Consider the following 26727-nt stretch of genomic DNA (forward strand, 5'->3'; position numbering starts at 1 on the left):
GGGTAAAGCAGTGCAGCTAAACACGATGTCCTGCTGAATGTTAGCAGTTTGAGACAAAATAGATGCACAGCTGTTTGATCACATCCTTAAACTACAAGAAAGTCTTAGAAAGGATCTCATCAGCATCCATCCTTACAGAAACAAGCATATTTGTTCGGCACAATACAATGAGCTAGAACCGCTGGGTAGGGAAAGTGCACTCATATATATATATATATATATATATATATATATATATATATATATATATATATATATATATATGTATATATATAAATATATATATATATAAACAAACAAAACATTTGTTCCCATTGCTGTTTCCTGTTGGCAGAGTTCAGAAACACAGACAACATCTGTGGCCCAGATCGGCAGGCTGTCTGAGCTGGAAAACAGCTCGTCTGCCTGATTGTGCTTGCCAGACAGTCCTGCAAGTGAAAAATAACACATGGCGAACCAAATCAAGTACTCTCCATAAACTGAGGACGTTAAACAAGAATACTTTCTACGATCCAGGTGGCCAGATCCAGGATTTTCTGCATGTCTACTAAAATCTGAATTGTGTTTTGTTTTCTAGCATTCATGCAGGTAAATGGCTGCTAGGCTCTTCCTTGTAAACAAACCAAGCTAAATGTTTTTTTTGTTGTTGTTGTTGTTTATTATTATCCCGCTTGGCACTGCGAATGATTCTGAGATGATTCCACTGGCTGTATAAATGAGGCAGAGTATTTTTTCAGGAGAAATCAAGCACAAAAAAAGATAGATGAGGATCCTGGTCTGTCTACAATGCGGCAAAGGGGCTTCCGCTCTGACAGAAAATGAAACACACTCTCCTTTGGCAACTGTTTCAACCCCTTGGCCACAAGACAACATGAGAGGAAAGAAGAAGAGTGCTTAGAAATGCTGGGGAATCTGTTCTCAGGTTCTTGTTGATCTCCGAGTGTGCAGATTTACTCATCTCCCAGCGAGAGGGGAAAGTACTCCCAGCTGTCTCCCTGTTATGTCTGAATTCATTTTAGCACAGTAAAATAAACTTACAGAAACAGTTAAATCAAAACAAGTCAGTAAAATTGTCAATACAAAAAAACATGATAAACAATAAATCATAATTATTCCAGTGTAAGTGTTTAAGTCAGTAAAAAAGGGGTGGGGCGAAAGTCCTTAGAGGTGCAAATCGATCTGATTTGCGGGTTCAGAAAGAAACAAAAAAATGAAATGAAAACATGCTGGATCATGCTGTGGACCACCAACAACAAGACAGCGATGGGTTGGAAGAAAAATTCAAGGCCCTCCAGTAGAAAAGCTGGAGAGTTTGAGGGCCTTGGTGGAGGTGCGTCCTCCCCTGCATGGCTCGCGCGTGCTGCCTGGGACATCAGCGGGAGCAGAGAGGGTCCACACTTCAGGTTGGACAGACAGACAGGGAGAAAGGGAGGAAAGAGAGGAAAGGGAAAAGGAGTTGAGGAATGTCCCGCCTTCTCCCAGGAGGCTGTGCCGCTTCTCTCTCAGTGGCAGAAAGTTCTTCCCAAGGCGACGAGGCGCACAAAATGGGACGGACAACGTTGGACCAAAATAAATAAAGCAATAACGTTTAAGAATCCAGTTCGCTGTACATCTCCCAACATCAGGTTTCATGTTTTCCACACAGTTTCAGCAGTTTATTAAACGCTTCTCATTCCAACTCCAGATCAGACCCTTCTACCTGTCCTTCCCCTACCTTCACTTCCACGCTTTTGCTGTTTGTTCAGAGCAATCTCTGCTTCCTCGTGCATCTTCCAAGCTTTTCTTCTCTTCCTCCATCCACAGTCTAATCGTGTTGTCCCTCATCCTCCTTTCCCCTGAAGGCCCCTCCCCCATGCATTGGCCTCTTGCCTCTCTCCCCATCTCTGTGTTGGTTCGGTCACTGCTTCTTCTCGCGTGTTGTGATGGTGACCAGTTGCTTGGCAGCCTTCGCGATGTCGTAGGCGCACTGGATGACCTGCTGGGTGAGCAGCTGGTAGTCCACCGCCGGGGCCCCGGGCTCTGAGGGCGCCGCCTTGCGACACTCCACCTGCAGCCGCGAGGCGCTGGAAGCCAGCAGGCGCAGGGAGCAGTGGACCGCATCGAGGGCTGGCCGCTGCAGGGAGACGCCAATTAAGGTCAGGCAATGATGTGGACAAAAAAACGCAGCAGAAATCAGTGGAGGAGGCCTTACTTTGGGGAAGAGGGAAGCCATCTCAGTGACAGCAGAGTGGATCTTCTCAGAACACGGAACAAAGCTGATGAAAACGTGTCAACATGGAGAGAAAAAAATATATAGTTCAGGTGATCTTACTCGACCCTTTAAGACTTATCTGAATTATTGAAACCTCATTTGTTTTGCTAGCTCAAGATTAAGAGAGGAAAACGACTGAAGATCATCTCACTAAGTAAGGCTGGGAAACCTTCGGCCTTCCAGAGAGCAGAACAATCTAGGGCTGTTGTAAATGAATATTTTAGTTACCGAGTAATCTATCGATTAATCGAGTAATCGGATAAAAAATATATAAAATAAAACATTGGTGAATCTAACATAACAGCAGTATTACTACCTCATATCATCAGTCCAATTTTTCACATTTGAGCTTGCCACGATGAGCTCCGCCACCCATTTGTTGAGACCGGAATGACATGAAATAAATTTTCCGGTTCGTCCGTAAAGCTACACTTACGTTAATTGTCTAATGCGCAGCCGCCTGCAGTGTTCAGTCTATCCGCACACCTGCATAAATACACCTCCAGCGCTCGTCCCCGCTGTTCGCTCTGAACCGCCACCAGGCAGCAGCTCTGGGAGGAGAAAAGCTGCCGTACTCCAGGCATCGCGCCAGTCATTTTAAGGATGCTTATTGGTCCCCCGAAAAACGGCAAAAACCCGGACACTATCATGAATCAATTAAATCCTCCCAGACCGAACTTGAAAACTGAATGTTATGCTGCCAACAGTTAGCTTTTGTCAACAACTTAGGCGGAAGTGAGAGCGCTGTGCAACGCAAGTAATAACCCTGCAGGAACACGGTGCATTAAATAGTAAAACATAAATTAACGAAGCTTCGAGGCAGATACATTTTCCTCGAGGGATTTTAATAATCGAGGTACTCGAATCATTCGAGGAATCGTTTCAGCCCTAGAACAATAATCCCTGATGAGGAGAGAAACATCTGCACGAACGGGAAGCCGGGAGAGTTTTTCCTTTACCTGTCGTGTTTGAACTCCTGTGCGGCCCTCAGCAGCTCCTGGATGTTCTTAGTCACCTGCTCCGTCTTCAGTATTACATCCTCTGTGCATGGTAGGGTGGGGTCTGGCTCGCCAGCCTCGCCGCCCCCTCCCTCCTCAGACTCGCCCCGACCCTCCTCTTCGCTGCTCCGGCCGATACTGGAAAAAGAGACGTGGTTAAGATTAACTGATGTATTTCTGAGGAATCTCAGTATTAACTTGATCGTGCATACCTTTGTAAATGATCGTGTGTGTTGTCATAGTCACTGTCTGTGCCGCTGCCATGCTTCTCAGGTTTGGACACCTAAAGAAAGTAACAGAAGCAACACGGTGAGAAACCGCTTTCCTGTGTTGATTCACTGAAAAAACACAAAGATTACTTCAGTCGATCTTTAATAGAACAGATTATTTTCACATTTGGGGGTGAAAATAATCACTGCACAAGACAAATTTATTAAAAAGCGCGTAAACGTCATCATCCCAGAAGTGACATAGGCAGATGTAGAGATTTTAACTTAAACTGTTGGCTCATAGCACTATACTTTAACTGCTTTCCTCTTGGTAGAAGTTATACAAAAATCCATGGCTAAGGGCCTTAGCTGTTGAAAATCTGTTGCACATTTGAGTTATATGAATTTGTTTATTTTCTTTTAAACAGTATGTCTCCTTTTGGTTTCTGTGTGAATAATCAGAGAGCAAAGCTTCAGCTCACCATGTATCGGCCCAGCTCCGTAGATCCAGACACATGTTGGACTCCATACAGTCCTGGACTACTAACTCCGCCCTTCCTTACCTGGAAGGACAGAGCAACACACATATGGAGAGCAGGAGAAGCAGTTAAGGCCAGAGAACATTTCAGATCAATGGATTAGCCGACAAAACGGTTTGGCTGAGGGAAGAGTGACGGCAGGGAGAAACAGCTGAGAAACGAGATGAAAAAGAGCCAGCTTTAGCTTCATCCCACAGCAGCTACAGGAAGCTCTGTGTTCTCGCTTGTTTCTAGAAGATCTGTAAACTATTAGGTTAAAATCACATTGCATAAATAAAAACAAAAACTATGAACACAGATGAGGCTGACTTTCAACTCCAGAAGATTTTCTAGGGCATAAGTGTGAAACTCCTACAGTGGAGACGAAATGGAGCGATGACACCGCAGTGAGCGAGGGGCGGACGGTGAAGAAACAGACGGAAAGAAAACACACACACAGGAAAAACTTGGTGGAAGGAGCTGGTGAATTGGACACCAGGGGGGTTGATTTGAGGCTGAGGGAAAAGCTGACGGCTGAACTGGTCACACAGGTGTCAGGATTGATCCAAATCCTACCCCCATCAGAGAGATGCTTTTGTTTTTAAGTGTGTGCATGCGCATGTGTGCCGTTTCCAGATATAGGAGCATCAGCAGAGCTATCCAGAAGGTCACAAAGAATCGGAAAGGATCCAGGCAAAAGAGCAGAGCGTCAGAGGAATCGCCAGGCAAAAGAACTGAAACATTCCAGTTTCTACATCTTTCTCCTTAAGATCATCTTTGTGCTCCTCTTAGAAAAACTGAAATAAGTCAAATACCTAATTTTTTTTTATAAATTCAACTTGAGAATTGTGCACAAATTGATCTTTTGAAGGAGAAGGATCGGTTAATAAGATGCAGAAGATAAAGAGGTGTGGAAAATACACATCAGGATTGGACAAGCGCCTGGCAACAGCCAATCAGGGCCACCGACAGGAAGGTTGGACGGTGGGGCTTTCTAACTTACGCTGGGTGTGTTGAGGGGCTGCAGGCGGGCTGCAAGGGAGTCCAGGGCTGGGGGGCCGTGAGCCGTGGGCCCCGGGGCCGCCCCCGGCTCATACATGGAGATGGCTTGCCGGTCCCTCCGGTGGAGAGGGGGGTAAGGGCTGGCTGAGGGGGGGACAGAGAGCCCCGTGGGGTCAGCTCCTGAACTGAACCCACCCAAACCCCCAGCAACAACTCCTCCAAACATCCCGCCACTCACCCAGTGGCCTCCCCCCCCTCCACCTGGGCCCACAACCCCATGGCCAGCTGACCCCCCAGCCTGCTGGCCCCCCCGTAACGCACTGTTCTCTGTCTGCATCCGGGTGATCTAGGGGAGAGCGGGAGGAGAGAGGATGGAGGGTGGGATGGAGGAACACGGGGGGGTAGTAGGGAGGGAGGCAGTAGAAACTGAATCATCAAAAAACAGGCAACCATAATAAAAAAAAAACAACAACAGCTTCTCACTGTAACTCATATCAAACGTGGGGGAATGAAGTGTGTGATAAAAAAAATTACTTAAACAGGGACTGGGTCTGACCAAAAATTGGGAACCTGCAGTGCAATCATTCACGACACAATTCACAATTAAGCATGCTACAAAACTAAAATACCAACATCCGCTTGAATGAAGCAGCTAGAAACAATATTGAGACCTGACCAAAGAAAATAAAATCTATTTACTTTGGTGCAATTCCTCTGGCTTTGCTGAAAAATTGAATTATGAACTGAAAACAACATTTTTTAATGAGGTCCTGACTGTGGGTGACCTAATTTTCTATGAGACATTTTATCAGTTGGGTCCAAGATCAGATGCAGACTAAGAATCTCTACTTTGGAAGATATTTCATTCTTGCCCAGATAAAGAAATATATAGTCTAAGAAGTCATCTTTTCCTTAATGTAGACCCATGAATTTAAAAAAAAAAAAAAAAAAATCTCATTCATCCAACCTCTGTTAGCACCTTCATATTTCCATCTGGAACCTTTTTTTTTTCTTTAGATTAAGCATCAATAATATTTTACGTTGAGATTATAGTAGGAAACAGTTTTCTACCGTTGGGTTTTCAGAATCACCTCCCAAACATTGGCTCTGAGAATTTTAATGCAAGCTGACTAAACAGCCAACAAACTTTGTATTTGTATTCATTTCTTGAAGGAGTTTTGGGATAATTTTGCATATTTTCCCAGGTTGTACAAACTGACAGCTTTGGATAGGGGGCATTTTTCTTTGTTTAGTGTCAATAAATAATGCATTATGTCTGCAAAACACTCTTTTAATTACAGGCATTAGAATAATTAAAAACTGTAGTTACTTATACATCATCACAATCTATTATCCAATAGTGAATTAACTAAGACTGGTGATTCATGTCTTGCAATCATGGACCTATATTGCTTTAAATGGATTAGCAGTGGAAAATTAAAGTTTTTTCTTTTATTTGAATATCTCATTTACAGTGTGTGTCCTCAATAAAACTTTGGTGATGTGAAAATAAAAACCATATGGATGAATCATGGGTGAAATAAATTAAAACTAGCAGATTTTAATGAACAAACTGCCATGAAGATGACTCACATGAAATCAAAATAAGCCACAATTAATAGATTGGCATTATTAAAACGACACAGCAGCCAGGCTTCATACAAGAATGAAGGCTGAAACTGTTTCTTGTCAACAGAAAAAGCTCATCTTCCAGTAAGAGCTTTAACTGAATGCCAAAATAACTTCTGTGTGGAAAGAAAATATCAACTATCTAAACACCAAACCACATGTTTGAAATCCAACTTTTCTTTGAAGCGTTTTACAACAAACACTCTGACTTTATTACATCTATCATGACCTTTTTTCCCCTAGTTTTGTTAAATAGAGATTTCACATTCAAAAAACACAATTTTTTATAAAATAAAGTTTTATGAAGTTATCAGCGTTATATCCCATTTAAAAATAACAGAAAATGTTTGTATCTGTGGAAGCAAATCTGTCTGCTATCAGCCTGGTGCCTTTCTGTGATATGATGTCTGTTTACTACAAGAAAGGAAGCTGCTACTAATAATAACCTTGCTTGCAAAAATCTGCACTATCCCTTTAATGCTCTCACTTGTCCAATTGATCTCTGCACCTTCTGCCGTACCTCCTTCTGCAGCCGCCGGACCTCCTCACTCAGGTTGTTGTTGACCTTCATCAGCTGCTGCACCTTGGCTTCAGAGGAGGCTAGGGCCTTCTTTACCTCCAGATACTCCTGCAGGGTGATGGGGCCGTCGGACAGGTCAGAGGAGTCCATGCTCTGGGTGGTAGGAAAAGAAAGACAGAGACTGGTGAGGATTTTAAAACTTATTTATATACTGCTCAAAAAAAATAAAGGGAACACTCAAATAACACATCCTAGATCTGAATGAAAGAAATATTCTCATTGAATACTTTGTTCAGTACAAAGTTCCATTTGGAACTTGTGACATTGATTGTCAATCAGTGTTGCTTCCTAAGTGGACAGTTTGATTTCACAGAAGTTTGATTTACTTGGAGTTATATTGTGTTGTTTAAGTGTTCCCTTTATTTTTTTGAGCAGTGTATAAAACTTGAGTTGAATGCGAGAAATCTTCATAATTTTCCTGCTTAAAGTGCAAATCTGTGATGCTTTATATATATATAATTTTTATTTTTTTTAAAGATTAACAAAAACAGATTCTAAGTTAACATGTTTTGTTCTTCCCAGCTGAACAATGAATTAAACAAATGCTTAAAGCATAAAGTATCTGAAACAAGCCGTTTGTAAATCCTGCAGATCCAAAACATAAAGTCTTGCAGTTTTGTGCAGGACAACAACAAAAGATATATAATTGCATACAATGTTCTAAATTTTTCTTTGTCTGCACCTTTTTTTGGCTGTGTATTTTCAGCAACAAAAACAGGATATGGCTCACTTTTGCTTTATTTAGCCAAGTGCAACAAAAGGGCTCGCCCAAGTCTGCTTCACAGTGAAACTCACTGGACGCTTAGGATCATATTCAATATCAAATTAAATTAAAACCAAAAAGATTAATACTTTCTGTTGCATCTTATTTTTTTTTCCCATTTAAAGAGGATTTTAATTTGTCCGCTATGTTTTTTGAAAGGCTACGCAGCAGTGAAAATGAAATCCCAACATTTTATGAACTGATTAGACTAAAGATGTCCCCTTTACGCTAATTGTAAACAGAATGGGCAGCTGTGTGAGAGGAAGAGGGCCGGCTTGCCGTCTAGATCAGACAGTGGAGCCTTAGTTCTGGCTCTCTGTATGCCAACCTCCCCCACTTCCTGTGACCCTGAAGAAGGCTCATATTCAGCCCTCTCCGACTCCCTGTAACTAAACCAGTTACAACTTCCAAACATGACTGTCCGCAGCTCATTAACGGACACCAGATTAGCCACCCAACTTTTTATTTCCACATAATTTTTTCTCATCATATTGTTCCCTGCCTCTTCCTCTCCAACCATGCAGCTACACACACTCTCATTGGGCCCGCCAATGAGAGTGTGTGTAGCTCTCATTGGTCAGTGGGGTATGAACACTGTGGGGTATGAACAATACCCCACTGACAGACTCAGAATAGCTGATGATGTCATCCAGAAGCTATGACTGAATCCAGAGTGTGGCAAATTCCCTCAAAGACAACATCGTGCGTTGATGTTTGAGCTCCTTTTCTCATAGAAACCAAGTGAGTGGCTGAATTCTTAACAATAGTATTTCAAAACAATGCAAGAGTCTTTGTAGAAACTCAGAATTTTAAATTTTGCTGTTTTCTCTGAGTAAAGGTTCAACAAATCCCAAACTTCTGAACATTTTACAAAATCGAATCAAGATTGAAAGTTTAAGTTCCAGTTTTTACACTTTTCTCAGTCTATGGTATATAGAAAGCCAATGAAAATAAATACTAATAAATACTACTGGTGTTTCACAAATGAAAAACAGAATTTATAGATTCTCTATAGAATTATCGAGGCTCAGATTGGACAAATCTACGGATTTTATATTTTAAGGACAAATGTAGTCTAGATTTTTTTTAAAAGCAAATAATATGTGAAATCGCCCTTTAGTTTAAAATTGATACAGATCTCTGAAGCAGAGGCCAACTTCGCCGTTGTTAGCGGCACATTTAGCCAGCTGTGGTTCACAACTCTCACTGAAGCTGCTGCAGCACAAATGGCTAAATGTGCCAGATTCCTCTTCGATACTTTTGTATCCAAGCAACGATGATGAGAGTGAATAGAGTGAAACAAAAATGGTCCTAAACTGTTGCGCTTGGCTAGCCCTGGTTTATGGACCAAAATTTATTCGGTGGCAACATAATTTCTGAGCAAAGGGGTGTGTCTTTTGGACTTGAAATACCATGGTATAACAGGAGGACAAAAAGACAAGTGAGAACATGCATGTGTGTGTTTTCTACCTTTGCACGGTTGCTGCGTTGCGTGTTGTTGTTGTTCTGGGTGGTCAGTTCGCTGTCCGTGTCTTCATCAGAAGCTACATTATCGTAGTCGTGCTCATCATCATCGATGCCCAGGTCCAGTGGATCTGAGGGACAGAGAGCAGTGTTCAAAGCAGTTCTGCCTTTCCTGGGAACATTGTAAACAATACTGGTAACAAAATACATGACATAAATAGTGCAAAACATAAGGTTTTCCAAGAATAAAAACTGATTATTGATTAAAGAAAAAAAACACCATTTGATTCTTTTTTAATTTTTTTAGCATAAAATCAGGGAATGCATGATGGAATATTGTCATGAACAGCGGTGTGCAAACATTTTGCCTTGAGGGCCAAAAATGTGAAATCCAAGTACAGATTAATTCTGTTGCTATAGTGACAATATTTTGTCGGCATACATCTATTTAGCCTTCATGTGTTTAAAAGCTTTTCTGTGTAACATTTCGTCTCCGTCTCACCAGTAGGACTGCTGAGTCCTTTTCCCTGCTGTCTCCGCTTGGCGTCACTCAGGATGTCAATGATGAGAGTAGCGAATTCCCGAGCGTTGAAACGAGCCAGCTTCTGACGACCCTGATGAAGAAACAGTGATGAGCATACACACACACACATTCACTCACATCATAACGGCCTCCTAAGAGTCAGTCAAATGTACATATATCCACTATGCAGACCACAGCCAGCAGCTCTGTTTGAGTGACTCCTGTGGTCAGCTACCATGTGTTGTGGAAAAATATGGTCATACAACACACACACACGCACCCACACATACTATGGTAACTAGGCTAACAGAGAAACAATTATGCGCAAACGCATGTAAACCCTGCAATTAGGTAAGCTTGCTGGCATTGGCAGGAGACAGTAAAGTGGACATTTTCAAGCATTGTGTCGAAATAGAGCTAAGATACGAAACAGAAAAACAGACCCAGACACACAGGAAAAGTCATTTTCTTTTTCAAATGCTAGAAAAACCATCGAGTGAGCAGGCATTTGGGGTTCCTTTAAGAACGAAAAGAAAAAGAGTTTTTCACTCTTTATAGCTAGCTTTAAAAATACACTGCCCAGAAGCTCTAAGAACTTTTCCCCACAGTTTCCTCTTTCTGACCTCTTATAAAAACTCTCCGTATGCACATGCATGTGTATGCAGTTCAGTGTGTGTTGGGTGTTTACCTGGTTTCTTGTGGCAGAGTATTCAGGGTTGACCGGCAGGAACGGCACCGCGCTTCGTTCTGTTACCAGAGTGCTGTGGTTCTGCGTCGTCAACCACACTGCAGACAAAAAAAGTACACAAATAAGTGTGTGCGTTAAAACAACAAGGTCAATTTGCCTCACGCATGCGCAGCCACCCACATCAAACTCACAGTCCTGCCACCCACACGGACACGGAGACATAAACAGAGTTTAGGAAAACTGTAGAGAACACCCAAAAGCTCAATTTAGCATCCTGGTGTGCAGCTTGGCTCACTGTGTTGAGATTAAAGTGTGTGTGTGAGTGTGTATTTGAGACACTTACCTGCAGCTTTTCAGTCAGAAAATTTTATTTCTGTTACTGAAAGAAGCAGCCAAAAAAAAAGAGAGCATGTAGGAAGAGGAGGAGAGAGCCACTTCTGTGCTCCGACTCTCCTCCTGCCTTCACCACATTTGGCCTTCCTCTAAAACAAGCGCTTTTCCCTCTTCCTCAGCCCGTCCTACCAGCTCCCTCCCTGCTGCATTAAGGCTCTTTTTCATTCTCTCCATTTTTTGTTCCTTCTAGCCAGATAAGTTGATGGACTGGAGGTATTTTTATACTTTCAATGAGGCACAGGTGTCAGATTTTTAAAAGAAAAACAAAACCCATTGTCTGTCTCACTTGTTCAACAGTAGAAAGTTTGGAGATTTATGGGAGAAACTGCTCAAAGAATGTTATTGCATTTGTTTATTCTACTTACAAAAAAACAATTTAGCTGTCTAGAAATATCACAAAAAGCAAGGATGGCCAACGTATGAAAACTTAAGGGTAGGGCGCCATTGAAAGCAATGCAGCTGTAAACTTTGGCGCACCCAACTAGCATTTTCAGTAAAGCGCACCAGTTCAAAACATTTGTCTAAAGCCCAGAAGAGGTACCAACAACAACTCGCACTCCATTTTAAAAATGCAGCTGACGAGACTTGAGCTAGCAGGCAAGCTGTTTTTGATAAGTGATTAAAATTATGTAGGGCATTTGTATAATAAAAACATTATATTTCTAACCAATGTTTCCACCCTACGAATGCTTACTTTCAAGTTTAGTTTTGCTGCCATAACTGCCCACAGGTATTTAATATTTGTATGTTACTGTAGATGAAAGCAGATTAGTGATGAAGGACAGCACTCACCTGCATCGTTTTCCCTGCGATCCACCTCATCATACACGTCCATAGCTAGTTCCTCAAACAACCGGTTGTTGAGCTGTGACACAGAAACAATTTGCCAATAAAATGTTAAATGTCCATTAGAGCATGTCTAATGGAAACACCAGGTTAGGATTTATGAGGCTTCATTGCTAGCAAACCAAAACCCTTCACAGACCGACCTTAACAAGAAAAAATTATTTGGCAAGGAAGCAAAAATGAGGTGCAGCATTAAGCGTATTTGTTTTTCCTTCAACAAAAGTCTTTATTTCACAACAGGGATAACTCTCCCCCCCCCTCACAGTTTGACATCAAATCAGATTGACCTTTACTTGTTTCTGGTCAGTTTATGTTTGCTAAAATTAAATCTATTTACTAAATTCCAGACTACTGAGTATAGTCTTCTTCATATCTGCTCTTGGCCAAAAAAAAACAAAGGACAACTAATGTCGTTCATGAATTGGCTGCCTCACAAACCAGCCAACAGCGTGTCAAGTAGCAATTTGCCGAAGTATTTGAGTTTCCCCAGATGCATTTTCCTTGGTATATTTTAGATCTATGAAAAAAATCAGCGACTAGCTAAATCCACAAATACTGAGCCACAATTTTCAATGTTATTGACAAAAATGATGATGCCTTTCATAGTGTATGTTTTAACTATAAATGTTTTATTAGCAATACAACTATTCAAAATAAAACTTACAGCTTGCAGCTTCTTCTTGGCAGCCTTGGCGAGTTCAGAGAGGTCAAGACTGAGTAAAAGCAAAAAACAAAAATTATAGTCAAACAGTGTTCGTGAGCACAATACAAAATAAAAATACAGTGGAGGGATGGGAGGAGGAAACCATGAAAATAGAGACAAGAGGAAGAGGTAAGAAGAAAACATCAGTGTTGTTCTAAAGAAAGAGGGATGGAGCAGGTAGATGGTGACATGATCCATTAGGTCTCAAATAAAAACTGAGCTTAAGGAGACTATTGATGAAAAAAAAAAAAGATTGTCACATCTCAGGAGATCTTCGTCCTCAAACTCCAAGTTACAACAGGGAACAATATCAAATCTCAAAGTATGAAAATTCTCTCACAGATTGATGTCCATGTGTTTCAAGTATGCGACTTAATCTGATGAAATAGCTGCTAGTTTTCGGCTAGTTTAAATAACTTATCTGGGTACAATCTAAGTATTTGGCAGAATACAAAACAAATAAAGCGACATAACACATCTGGAAAACAACCATGAAGTTAGTCTTAGCGAATATGAACTGCATTTCATCGACCCTGGTTAAAAATCTAAAAGATTTACAATGTGTGTAATTCTATCCCAAACAATGATTCTTTAAAAACTCGCTTTGCGAAGAAAGATGAAAGATTTATTCCATTTGTGAAACCATAAATGCAATATTCCTGTAGAAACTTTTATACATCCCAGGAAGTTTTCAGGCCTATTTAAAACAAATTTGCAATCTCTAATATTATTCTCTTTATGAGAACAAAAAAAAGGAAGTTTTGTAGTTTTCTCAAAAACATTGGTTAAATCTCATCTTATGATGTTCTGAGTGAATCAGGTACTTCATTACACCTGATACTGATCTCATACTGATACAAGGATCAGTATGAAGACCTTTATTCATTCCAAAATATAATATTTCATGAGTTAAGAACAAACTATGAATCAACAACAGATGTCAACATATACATGCAGATGTAAAACCTTTCAGGTGGGATTTTCCTGAGAACACCCTCCTCTTTGGAGGTCCTCTAAACACTAAATCCTTTATAAAACAAGTAGAAATGTTTGCTTTGCCTTTGATTAATCGGACCATCTAGTACCGTGTGCTTTAAATGGATCTATACTGGTAAAAAACACAGACATACGAACAAGTGGAGGAGGAGATATTTGGAAGGGAGGAACAAGGAAAGTAAAGATACCTCTGTGTCGGGCACTTAGGACGAGCTCTGGCTCCACCAAGCGCAGCGAAAGAGAAGAGAATAGAAGAAGAGTGAGAAAAAGGAAGAAAGAGAGAAAGAAGGGGAAGAGAGGCCACATCAAAACAGCTTTAATAGTTATAACAAAGAATCAACCACCAGAACAGAACAGATGCAGGGGGAGGTTAGATGGCGGCTTAGAAACCAGATTCACATCAGTAAAATGGGTAAAACTAGTTAAGTTGTAATTTTGTTTTCTGACAGAAAATATTAAGAAATTTCTGTTTAAGACTTAAACAGAAATTTCTTAAACTTTAAGTAGTTTATTAAACCATCATATTTCAATTTTGACTAACTCTACACATTCACTATGAGGACACCATGTGGTAAGAGCAATAAACTGCATCACTTTTAACATCTGAATGAAAACTATATCAGGTTAGGCAGCTGCAAGTGCAAATACAGATATTCTTCATGCTATCAAAACAATTTGGGCAACAATGAGATCAGTTTCAAACATAAAAATGAGGGCATGGTCCATACCTGTCTGCCATTTGAGGAATGATATAGTGGCCATTTTTGTGATCTAAAAAAGAATGAGTGGTAGAGACTCAATGATTGTTTGAAAGCTACAACAGAATGTACAGAAGCTTACAAATCTACACATCCCTGCTAAAATGACAATTTTCTATATGGTAGAAATAATTGTCATAAATATTTCAAAAATGTTTTTCATTTTTGATGTGGCATTTATCTTGTGAAATCAAATCAAAGAACAAATTAAACTTGTTCAAAAGGCAAAAGGAATAGAAGATAAAAGATGTCCAATGACCCAGTTGGATAAATGTAAACATCATATAGCAGGAGTTCAACATCATCCCACATCTTCATCTGTCAATATTTCACCACTTTTATCTTTGATCAGATTATGAGGACATCTCTTGTCCATGAAACATAATCTTAAGGCAGAATGCTACCACGCTCGTTTTCTTCCTGTATTCTTATAATCTTTTAGTAATGCAGTGTCTTGTTGGATTCTTAAAACCAAATATACATGATGAAACGGTGGCTCAAGAGGTGCTTTCATCAGACAGAAGGTTTTGGGAAATTTTAGCTAGACCTAGATATTCTTTTAGATAATTCAATTCTGTCTTGTAATCAAACTCAAATGTGTCAGTCTTGTCTTATCAGAAACTTTGGAGAAATGTCCAGTTTTTCTTCAGTTATTGGTGACTATCTTTGCCGTGTTATGGTCCATGCATAACAAAGTGGAATTTATTTTTCATCCTTTTCCAGAAAAGCAGATCATTTTTCTTCTTTGTAACCTCACTTCAAACTGAAGTTTTAGTTAAAGGACTGTTCGATCAAGTAAAATGATCACCTGGTCGCCGGCCACAAAGGTAGAAGGCTAATCTGTCCGTCAGCTCATACTGACACTCTACGAGACGCTCTGCTAGATCGACATGGCCGGCCTGCCTGAAAACAATAAAAACATAATTCTTTATTCTCGTTCACTCAACGTTACAATCACGTTTCCAATGATTGTGTTTTCAGTTGTACCTAGCATAGTCCATCGGTGTGCGTCTGTTGATATCAAGAGCTCCAGGATCGGCGCCGTACACAACGAGCAGCTCAGCCTGCAGGATCTGCCCCGCCTTCGCTGCGACATGAAGCGGGGTGGTGCCTTTCTCCTGCAGCATCAAGACGGACACAAACACATGTCACATCGATGAATTTAGCCTAAAAACAATCACAGAACAGAGCTGGTTGCTGCTGTTTTTTTTTTTTTTTTTAAAGCTAGCAAGAGGATGTTTGTTTCCTGACCGGGTGGAAGAAGTTGGCCTGAGCACCGAGGGACAAGAGGCGAAGACACGTCTCTAAACTCCCAGTCCGCACACTCGAGTGAAGTTGCTAGCAAATAAAAGCAGAGAGGACATGAAGTGAGCAGAAACAGCGAGGCAGCAGTCTTTTATTAACCTGCTGGAACTCCCCAGCATCAGGGATCATTATACATCCTGCTGTGTCATCCAGAACACATCCTGCTGTGGGGGGGTTATAAGGAAGACAGAATGTGTGCGCACTTGTGTGTGAACGGTGGATAAAAGCAGCGTTGGAGCTTGGGCCTGCTGCTTCACAGTATGAATAGGTCCATCTTTGCTAATTGGGTTGAACTATTCATAACCACCGAATGTCTTACCCCACCAGCTGAATGTAAGGTGATGAAGGTCGACTCTGACTTATTAGGTAATAAAGTTTATAATTGTACATTTTTATCAAAAACAGATTGAAGGTAAGATAGAAAAATGCTTTGTGTCAATTTTAAGATTTCAGTCAAGAGATGGTTTAATGTTTATGAAGAGATCAATTTAAGAACATTTAATAAAAGTGTAGTCAAATAATTTTGTTTTCTTTCTTAAAATATGGAGAAGGCAGAAGCAAAAATAGTCTGAAGTTCACTCAAACAGGTTCGATTTGCATTTGCAAATCCAAGGTCCAGTAAGCAAACAAAATGGATCAAAGGAGCTCTTAGTGCTAGAGGGATAAACCAGTCTTAGTTCACCAAGTGAGCCGGATCCACTACTATTGACTCAACAGCTCAAATCAACACCATTCTCAACATTGAACCATTTAAAAATTATAAATCGTTCTCCAGGATTATTATTCTTCAGTAACACTTCAATTGATATATTTTTGTTGCCAGAGTAGAAGCTGCCGATCAAAGCCAAACACGTCCATGGACTCATTGGTCAGAAGTCGTCCATTTCAGGTGTCTTCTGCTTCTTTTCACTGACTTTTCAAATCTTGTCTAGTGAATTTTTTTTATTTTGTTTATTGATTCTGTATAAATGTAACTGTCTTAGAATTTAGTTTTTGTGAAAAATCTTTTCACAGTGGGATGATGGATTATAACACGTTGTAACAAGTCATGATATTTTTCATCTGATAGAAATTTAAAAATCTTATCACTTGAAAGAGGATGCATTTATATAAAACTATAAATGCCACAAACAAGTTTCCAAAGAACAAAGTGCTAATTTTTGCAGTGAAAAAGTTGTTGCTCTGCTACAAGCAGCTTTAAAGTGAGAGAAACAACAGCTATCCTGGTGTTGACTTGCAGACTACTGTCTGTGCTACTTGTACTTGAAAAAATAATTACTTCTCCATTATGGATGTAAAAATCTGTTCAAACTGAAACCTGTAATATATTAGTAACAGTAATGTGGTAGAACAAACAAAATAAAAATAATTAATAAATAAAACAGTTTAAAAAGAAAAAGTGAATCAGTTTTAAGATACTTTTAGTTTTAACTGGAACATCGAATCCGACTTGATTATGAGAATCTGAAATATTCTAAGATCCAATGTTAGATACACTTTCACAGGGATTTGAAAATAATAGAAAGATAGAGTTATTATGAGAAAAATAGATGATATGGTCACAATTCTCTGCATTAAATAAGTAATTTAAATAACTGGATAATTTTTTCAGAAAACTCATCAGAATTTCTTTCCAAAATGATTACAGGCGATTGTCTGTGCTCTAACGTCATATTGTATTTAGAAAGAAGGGTCTAAGTGAATAGAAGTGAAATACTGAGCCCTTACCTTACTGAGATCCTTTGTAGTGACACCATCATCATCTCGACATGGAAGCTTATGCACAAATGCCAACATCTGGTATTTGGCTCTGATGAACTCTGACTTAGCGGTGCTGAACAAGAGAAGAACAGGAGCTAATTAGCAAAAAGATAGTTCCCAGGGCAACACATGTAGTAGTAGTATGTCAAATAAAGATTGAATAATGATTAACCAATCCATTGGCTAGTTAGTGATCAAAATTGACAGATTTGCTCTTGATATACTCTGTTCTGGTGATCAGCTGGCAAAATATTTCAAAACTAAACTATTTTTTGGTCTGCAAATAATTACATTTCTGTGAGTTTGGTAAAAATAAAATAAAGGAACATATGCTCTGATATGATGGGGGTGATACTGTTGTCCTTTCATTTTCTGTTGAATTAAAACATTCAACTCCCATCACAGAACCTGCAGCACATTTAAATGTTTGATACATTATGACTGTTGAAATGAATTAAAACAAAATTAACATTGATTGATTTGTGTCGTATTCCTTGGAATGTCTGAATAAGCAAAATAAGTATGAGCGAGACAGACCATAACAAAACTGGAAATTAGGTTTAGGGAATCTCTGCAATCCCTATCCTTGCTTCTTGTTGCAAAATAGCTTTTAGAATCACAATTTAGCTGCAAAACCAATGCTTTTTTGCTCAGTAAAAGTACCAATATGAATAAAATTGTGTATTTTGACCATAAAGAACTTTCTATTACTTCCACTTTCATGCCTTCCTATTAGATTTTTTAAAAAAACAATACCAAAATCTCCTAATAAGGATTTTTATTATTAGCCAAGGATTATTTTCACATTTTGTATATAAACTCCAGTAGCAGATAAATGGTATCTGAACCAGAGCTGGTGGGATACAACAGTTTTCCTACTTCTTTTGCAAATCTTAAATTAAATGAGTTTTAAAAGGGAATACTTTTTCCAGATTTATACAATTTTAAATAAATGCAAAAATATTTTTTCCTTCAGATCAAGTTGCTGTTGTTTTGACCCTCCTATAAACACATTTCAACCCAAAAGAAGCCAAATAATGTACTGGAACAAAATGTATTTATGTATTTTAAAGTCGTGTACTTACTGGACCTTGTCCTGAGGGTTTGGTTTCCTTCGACCACTCTGCACCTGTGCAGGGTCCAGGAGACTGTGTTCCCATATAGAGTTGGCTCCATTACTGGCCAAAGTCTGAACCATCTGCAATGAAATCAATGAGATGATTCAGTCAAAGTTCATCATCATAAAACCAGGAAACTTCTATTTTTCCTACTTCCTCTAGAGACGGTCTTCAGCTCTCAGATTTACCTGGAGTAGTGTTGGAGGCCATCCACTGTGCCTCAGGTGCTTTACTATTGAAATATGGCGGCCAAGGCTGCGGTGGACTGAACAGCACTCATCACAGATCAGAACCCCTCGATTGATGCTGGCCCAGCCAGGGTCTGTCAGACAAACGAAAAGACGCACAGCACAATCACAATCAGGTTGTGTGTGACAGACCTCCTGGCTTAGTACGACAATTTCTTGGTGCAAAATTCAAGCTAATGTCTAGCAAATCATCTGGAATCTGAAATTATTTTCCAGATTTTCTAGAACTACATAAAAGCTGATGTAGCAATATGTCCACACAAAAAGTAAGTGTAAAGAGATCGTGATCTAAATACGGTGAACTAATTAGAGGTTGAGTGCTTCGAGGTAAACAGTGGGCGGCACCAGCTGTCCCCCGCGGTGCTGTTTAACCAAAACAAAAAAGGGATGGAGGTTGCCATGGGATGATGTCATAAGAACACTTCCTAAACAATGGAAACCGGGACAGATTTATTTTTGATCATTTTATTCAGCTTATCCAGAATAACTGAAGCAAATGTGGAAAATAGAGTGAACAATTACAAACTTTGCTGCTCTTCCTGTAAAGCTGCAAACCATGCCCTGCTTACAGTCAAATCCAATACACTTTTGTTTTATCAATAGACACAAAATGGCTAAAGACAATTGAATGAAGTCAGCTCTGACCTTTCAATACAGTACATTTCAGAATGGCCCTGCAACCTTGTTAATTTGCTTTTAGAGTCTTGAGTTTCCGGCACATGCAGTAAGCGTCTGTTGTTAATCGCATAAGTTTGATAATCGTAATAATATATCATAGTGTTTTTCCAAATCTAAGTGCTGAAACACTGTGGATATACAACAATATCTTACAAAAAAGCACCCTTAACTTTTAAATTTCCCTTCTTGTTTATTTACAACCAGAAATTTTACTGCAGCTTGATGTGATAGCAAAGCAGTGCTGAATTGTGAATTTGAATAAAGAGATACATGGTTTTCAAACTGTTTTACAAACAAATCTGAAATGTGGAAAGCATTTGTATTCATTTGTAGAAATAAATGCAATCCTTAAGGGAAACTTTCCATCAGATATTGAAGCTTTTGACTGATTTTCAACTAAACATAGCTCAAGTTCAGTCAAACCGGATAGATTGTCAATGAATAGTGATTTTCCAAGCCTTGCCACAGATGCTCTAAGTTGAAATATGGGCTTAATCTTAGCCATTCTGATACATAGCCATTTGATCTAAACCAGGGGTATAAAATCACAGTCCAGACAAAATGGGATAAATCCATGATCCAAGACTCCTGAATTAATTATGTCTGAATTGATTCTTCACCACAAAGTTAAGTTCTGCATTTTAACTAATGACAAATATTTGTTGAAGCAGAGAGGGACCTAAAAGTACAACAGCAGGACATTAGCCTGTAGTGATTGGAGTTTGATATCCCTGATCTAAGCTGTTCCCCTAAGCTCTGGCTGTGTATTTTATTGCCATTGTCTTACTGGAATCTCTTCGATATATCCACCATGATGTAGCTGGACTTTTCAGGCTGATGTGCTTCTCTTCTTTTGCATACGTTTTGGCACGTTAGGCAAAAATATCTATTATTAGAAGTATTTCAGCTAGGGCTGGGGGATATGAGGAAAGTCTAATATCCTGATATATTTTTGCTATATCACAATACACGATATACATCACGATATTCTTAAATGAGGTCCAATGTTATTTTAAACTAGACTCCATGCAGCAGGATGACACCCTCGCAAGTTCCCGCCCCCATCTCCCTGCTAGACTTAAATGTAAACTCATATAAAAAGGGATGCAGTGTTTTGCTATGAACTGTCCACACACTATGACTAGATAACAAGGTGAGAAATAAGTTTTAACTAAGAAAAATAATTGCGAGGGAAAGGGAAGTAGGTTAGTTATGCTTGACTTTGACAAACTTAACAAATAGATGTGCTGTGGAATAAGGTGTGTTATGGTTCAGCTTAAAAATAAAACGGCGATCTACACTAAACTGACAGATCATCAGTAGAGCAGGTGTTTAAATTAGATAATAAGCCACCTCTGTGTTAGCGTGGATAACAGCAGCGGTGGCTAATCTACCACAGTGATCACTTATTAATAAAAGCAAAATACACACCAAGTCTAAAAGCATAAAACTGTAAGGAACTGAATATTCTGTTCTACGTTGGGGTAATGTTTGAGTGTTTTTGGTGCTGAATCCTGATACATAAAGTTGCGATGTTGTCAGTTGCTATGGCAAAGAGTCTGTGTGTATCGTAAAGCCGACAGAGACCGAGAAAAAAAAAGAATGAGTAGTTTTGAGTTATTTTTCCCATTGCATAGCAATAAATGAATCATACCTACATTTCCAGGTTTCACTTTAAAGGACTAGTTCTACCGCGGCTATGAACGCCATGTAAAAGAATAGTCTGATTAGGCAGTGAAATAAATTTGTGGTACAACCATTGTGGGAATAGTTTTACAACATGTTTCGCAAATTACCTCATTTTGTTCGACATCCTCCATATAAAATCTGTACCATTGCCAAATTATTGATCCAGCGCTGTTTCTCTTTGGAACTAGACTAGTTCATCTGATTCGTCTTGAGCAACCGTCTCATTCACGGATCGCCTCAAACTCTTGCTGTCGCCATGTTGTTTGTTTTCTCTGCGCAGCGTGATTGGTAGAAAATTTCCAGGTTGGGACGGGGGAGGGACTAGTGATGCATTCATAGGGTGTCAGATAAACCATACTCGAAGTGAATTTGACGGCGAAAGTTTATTATTTGAACGATAATTTATACTCGATGGTTGCGATACAGCCATTTTAACAATCGTAAATTGAAAATATCGCGATACATCGAGTATATTCAATACATCACCCAGCCCTAATTTCAGCTACCTTTGACAACTTAAAGCCCTCTAAAATTTGTTTTTTTTCCCCAAAATTCCACTTTTTTCCATTTTTATTTTTCTGAATTCCACTTTATCACATTTCCCAATTTAAAAAACTCTACCTTTAAAACAGCTTTAGAGTTCAACTCGACATCAAAATACGTCTCAAAAAAACATAAAACCTGCAAATAGTGAAACCTTGTGCACACTTGCAATTTGTCACAGACTTCTACTGAAGGACATGATTGTCTGCCTTTTTATGTTTAGCTCTTGTGTTCTTTCAGCACCCCACGCCAACCCATATGCATGCATTTTTAAGCATCTACTTAAATACGTGCTGACAAATCTTACAGAATACCTCCTCATTTATAGAAACTGCTGATGTATTGTTCTGTCCCAAACTTTGAGATTTTTGGGGGTTTTTTTTTAGAGGACTATGTTGCTTAGCAAGCCATGGGTGACCTTTTTTAGTATCTGTGTGGAGACATAAACGAACCCAACACACACTTAACCCAGTAGCTGTGGGTACACGGGCCTGCAGAGGCCAAAATGTTTGAGAAACAATTATGTGGTTATGCCTACACGAAATTTGATCCGAATCTCAGGGGAAAAAAAGGAAAAAAGAAATCACGGGGTCCAAACAATCTCTGGAACCTTCAAAGAAAAAAACAGGTTACATACAGGTTGAGTTTTGACTTACAAGGTCCTTCCAAAAAGTAACACGTATTTCTTAGATTAAAAATATATATATTCACAGCCAATTGACACTGAAAGACAAATCGAGTCTGGATCACATTCACACTCTCAGGACCCTGATGATGTGGTGAGCAGCACACGACTTAGCACACCAATGTCAAAACAAGTATCTCCACACTTAGCTGCATATAATGCAAATACACACTCATCCTCTGTCTGCATTAGTCACTCTCAAACTGGGACAAAATTGTCCTACCTAAGAGTATTAATGGAGCTAAAAAGGTTCCACATATGATCAACCAACACACTTGGACGTTTTGTTTGCTACCAGGAAAAGCAGCAGCAAATGCAAAATAGCTCTCATGAATGCCATTTGCCTGGTTTAGAAAAGCAGCTTCAAACTTCAGAGAGCAGCAATTTAATTACTTAATCTTTAAAATAAATATAAAATCTCTTAAGAGTTTAGGCTACCCACTCCGCACCCACCAATCAATGTGATGGCTACACACCATTAAGCTATTAGACCTGCATAGACTATTAGCGCTGCTTTATTGGCCAAAGCTGCTGAATGACATAATTTTGCCTACAACTGCCCCAGTTTGTCAATAGAGAACTGACAACTGTTTATTGAAGTGTCCATAAAGCCTGCCAAAGGCATTGAAACAATAAGGATTAATGATGAATAACAGGATCAGAAAAAGACAAACTCCACCAAACACATCTTGGCAAGCCCACCCAAACAAGAGTTTCAGTTTCTAAAACAATCAGTGTTCTACTAAAAGGTTTACAAGGATGACAATATGATTCATAGCCGCTATAAAACTGTGCACAAAGTGTGACATTAAAGACACCAAAGACTTGGTCGGAATCATGAGAACAAGTTGTGCTTTGAAGCAGAGGCAACCAGAGATCCCCTTGTGTGACACAAAGCGCGGTAGCAGCAAGGTGGCATGTCACCAGTGGTTAGGTGGACATTTTGCTGGATGGACTGTGTGTCTGAGTTCACGCATGTCTAGCTAAGAAGCAGATGCTCCCATAGATCTGATACAAAACATGCTGCTAGTAGCAACACTCATTGACATGAAAATAAATCATTTCATTAAAAAAAAAAGTTATACAAACATGTAAATTGTTTAAATAAAAACAGAATTCCCTTTTTAGCTATATGGTTAGTTAATCTATGAAAAAAGGATGTGTTACTCTAACTACCATGTCAGACCACTCAAGAAAATAGGTGGTCTATATAAATAGGTACAGTTGGTCTGATATCAGATATTACATTAGAGTAAATGTAAACAAGAGGCAAAAGGTAAGAAAAACTGATTAAATGTGACAGCAAAAAATGGTTCAAAAGTGTGGGATTGTAATAGTTATTTAGCTATAAATGACAAATTTTGCTTGCTCTTTCATATTTGCATACATATTGCTATATTTGTGAAAATTAAAAAAGGGTTTGTCTGAAATCAGTCAGCCAAATTGTTTTAGATCAGTAGGTCAAATGATGGAAAATCTCTTTTTTTCCCTCCCCATTTTTAAATACCTGAAAACAAAGAAAACAATCATTTCTGGCATTTAAGTGCAGCATGTACTTTGGTGCAAATGTAATATCCTTTCGGTCTACTAAAAACCAATAAGGATATTACTATTGATTAAATGCTATTATCTTGACCAATGTTTTGTGTGTGTATTTTATTGCATATTACAGTAAAAAAAGGGAGGAAGAAAATTTGAAATCTGTCAAAATTCGAATCAGGTCAGGCAAAGAATATTGGAAATTGGTGTCGGCCGAGAAACGCATGATCAGTTCATCTGTTAAGATAATTTTGCAACACCTCTCCCTACCGTTTTGTCTCTGTCCAATTCATTTAACAGAGGGGAAGGAGTCATAAAAAGGTCGTAAAGAGGATGCCATACCGAATGGATTAAAGGTTAATATGAGTTGTTTTTTTGTTTTTTTTTTTAAAAAAAACCCTTTTGCTACCGTTCAATATTGTGTTTTGCATTGAACTTTTTCATTTAACGCCATATATTGCCAACTCCCCAAGTCTAAATATGTAATTATCAAATATAAAATTATATTCAGATATTCTAACTTTAACTTGGGGTTAAAGAGGACTGCTGTAAATTGCAGCCAAGACTACGAGGTGGCAGCAACTTACCATTTAGCGAAAGTTAGCAGAATGGCTAGCGTCCTAAAGCTAAGTTAGCCGTGTTGTACGCAAAATCCAATACCTAAAAACTAATTTCACCATTATTTGTAACATGTAAGATTATTGTGATCTATTAAGTCAGGGCATCTATCCGGACAAAGAAACAGCAAACCAAAAGCAACATCGCCAGCTAAGCTAAGCTAATGTGTAAAGGGGTCCATTCCTGTCAGGAAAATCAAAACAAACGTCCCTCCAAGCATAAATCTGACACCCAAATCTTCCGCTGCAGTGAATAAACCGGTCCTCCAAACAGACCATCATAGTCAAATCCAGCCTACTCTCTAATTTACATTATCACTGTACAGCTGTTAGCTAAATGATGTTCCCTTGTCCGATAACACGCCTATTTTTCTGTTTATTTTGGGCCTAAGCGAAGCTCAGGAGTCCAGGCCGTTTTCCTGCTTTGCGGACCCCATGACAGTGAGAGAAACTTCGGCCCCGTTGGCCCACCACGTCGGCTTTCCGATGTATTGTTCCGACACAATGGTCTATTTTTATGTATCTACCCCCTCCCTACCTGGCGCACTGCAGTCAGCGCAGACTTCAGTCCTGTGCAGCTTTCTTGACATCTCGAAAGTGGCTGGAACCGAGAGGTGGATGTCTGAGCCGATGTGAACGCTCGCTCCGTCTTTCCTCCCCCTCTAGCCACCGACCGACCGACGTCTGCCGTCAATCGCTTGCGGCTCCTGAATCCCCGGAAGCCGGGTGGCGTGGTTTGCTTTCCCGGCGGCCTGAAAACTGATTTTCCAGCTGCTTCGTGGGTCTCTTTCTGAACTCCAAGTCCAGAGCCAAGTTAAGTGAACACAGTTAATGTCTGTAAATGAATCGCATCTTGCTAAGAAGCTACATGCGTTAAATTAAATCTGGCCCCTGCATTGCCTGCTATTCACCGAGAGACGGCAGCTCTCCACCTGCCACTTTGTCTGTATGGTAAGATGTTTGTATCATTATTGGTTCGAAGTACCCCAATTTCTTTTCTACTCATTCCCATTTTGTCCCTTCATAATTGAATTTTGTACCAGTAAATAAACCATTTCGTATCAATGTGTTATATGGCATTTTAAAAATAAATTAAATATGTAAAATTCTATTTTAAATACTGAAATTTCAATTAATTTCTGCTCCAGTCAATTTTGGTTCGGTTTTCAAGATCAGCTATTCCACTCTTATCAAATATGGCAAATTATAATCTCAGGCCTAAGCCAAAATAGAAGTGTAGTAGATATTATTTGTTGGATGGCCATATTTCTTTGCAAAAGTTTATGAATAAAATATAGCAAGTTACTATCAGCTGTCAAAACAAGTAAACATAACCTTAGTGTCTTCTCTTTCGGCTTTACACTTCAGGGGTCGCCACAATAAATTATCTGTCTCCAATTAGTCTTATTGTCACCATTTTGTCCTCTCACACAAAGCAACTTCTTTTCCTCTTTCACCACATCCATAAATCTCTTTTTTCTCTTTTTTAACTTGCCCTCATCCTCCTGGCTCCAACCTCAGCATCCTTCTACTGATATCATCACAGTCTCTCCTCTGAACATTTCCAAACCTTCTCAGTCTGGCCTCTCTGACTTTACCTCCAAAACATCCCGAAGAGAAACTCAACATTTTGAACTCTGCAGCCTCCAATTCTGCCTACAGTCTTTTCCCCATCAACTCTGTCTCTAAACTATACAACAGCACAGGTCTCATCACCATTGTCTTGTACACCTTTCCTTTCAGTCTTGTTGATACTCTTTTGTCACACATGACATCTTTTATACCCTATCCCAACCTGTTTGCATATGCTTCTTCACTCTTTTTCTACACTTCCTGTCACTCTGAATCATTAAGCCTAAGTACCTAAAGTCCTATACCCTCTGTACGTCTACTCCCTGCAAGGTCAGCGTTCTACTTGTGCCGCTCCCATTTACACACATGTATTGTATCTTGTTTTGACTATTCTGCAGCCTGTCCATCACCAAAGCAATCAGTAAGGGGCTTAGAGCCAATCCTTGATGCATTCCAAACTCCACCTTGAATGCCTCTGTCACTCCTACAGCACACCTCACTATTGTCTTACAGCTATGATACATGTCTTACATCACTCTAACTTCTATGCCAGTCCAGGCTTTCTCATACAACACCACTGTAGATGATACATTTTCATACCCAGAAAAGTCAAGTATGACATGACTTTATTTGAATTTGTGAAATGCTGCT

General features: G+C 39.4%; 1 protein-coding gene across 3 annotated transcripts; it reads right to left on the reverse strand.

The window, feature by feature from the left end:
* Positions 1–678: 678 nt before the first annotated feature.
* On the reverse strand, positions 679–25433 carry git1 (GIT ArfGAP 1). 3 transcript variants are annotated; one of them, XM_023351054.1, is made up of 21 exons: positions 25043–25433; positions 18694–18827; positions 18473–18585; positions 17355–17460; positions 15573–15659; positions 15309–15439; positions 15130–15224; positions 14292–14334; positions 13752–13778; positions 12529–12577; positions 11811–11883; positions 10626–10723; positions 9917–10028; positions 9421–9545; positions 7128–7280; positions 4980–5324; positions 3941–4021; positions 3462–3532; positions 3211–3387; positions 2192–2255; positions 679–2113 (listed from the first exon to the last, which is right to left on the reverse strand). In XM_023351054.1, exons 1-21 carry the CDS (start codon positions 25092–25094, stop codon positions 1898–1900), a joined length of 2352 nt encoding a protein of 783 aa, XP_023206822.1. In that variant the 5' UTR covers positions 25095–25433; the 3' UTR covers positions 679–1897. The 3 variants fall into 3 exon arrangements, with proteins under 3 accessions (XP_023206822.1, XP_023206823.1, XP_023206824.1); XM_023351055.1 differs by lacking the exon at positions 13752–13778; XM_023351056.1 differs by lacking the exon at positions 4980–5324 and having other exon boundaries at positions 25043–25431.
* Between the last annotated feature and the right edge of the window lie 1294 nt (positions 25434–26727).

Source organism: Xiphophorus maculatus, chromosome 18, assembly GCF_002775205.1.
Source record: "Xiphophorus maculatus strain JP 163 A chromosome 18, X_maculatus-5.0-male, whole genome shotgun sequence".
Taxonomy (NCBI): Eukaryota; Metazoa; Chordata; class Actinopteri; order Cyprinodontiformes; family Poeciliidae; genus Xiphophorus; species Xiphophorus maculatus.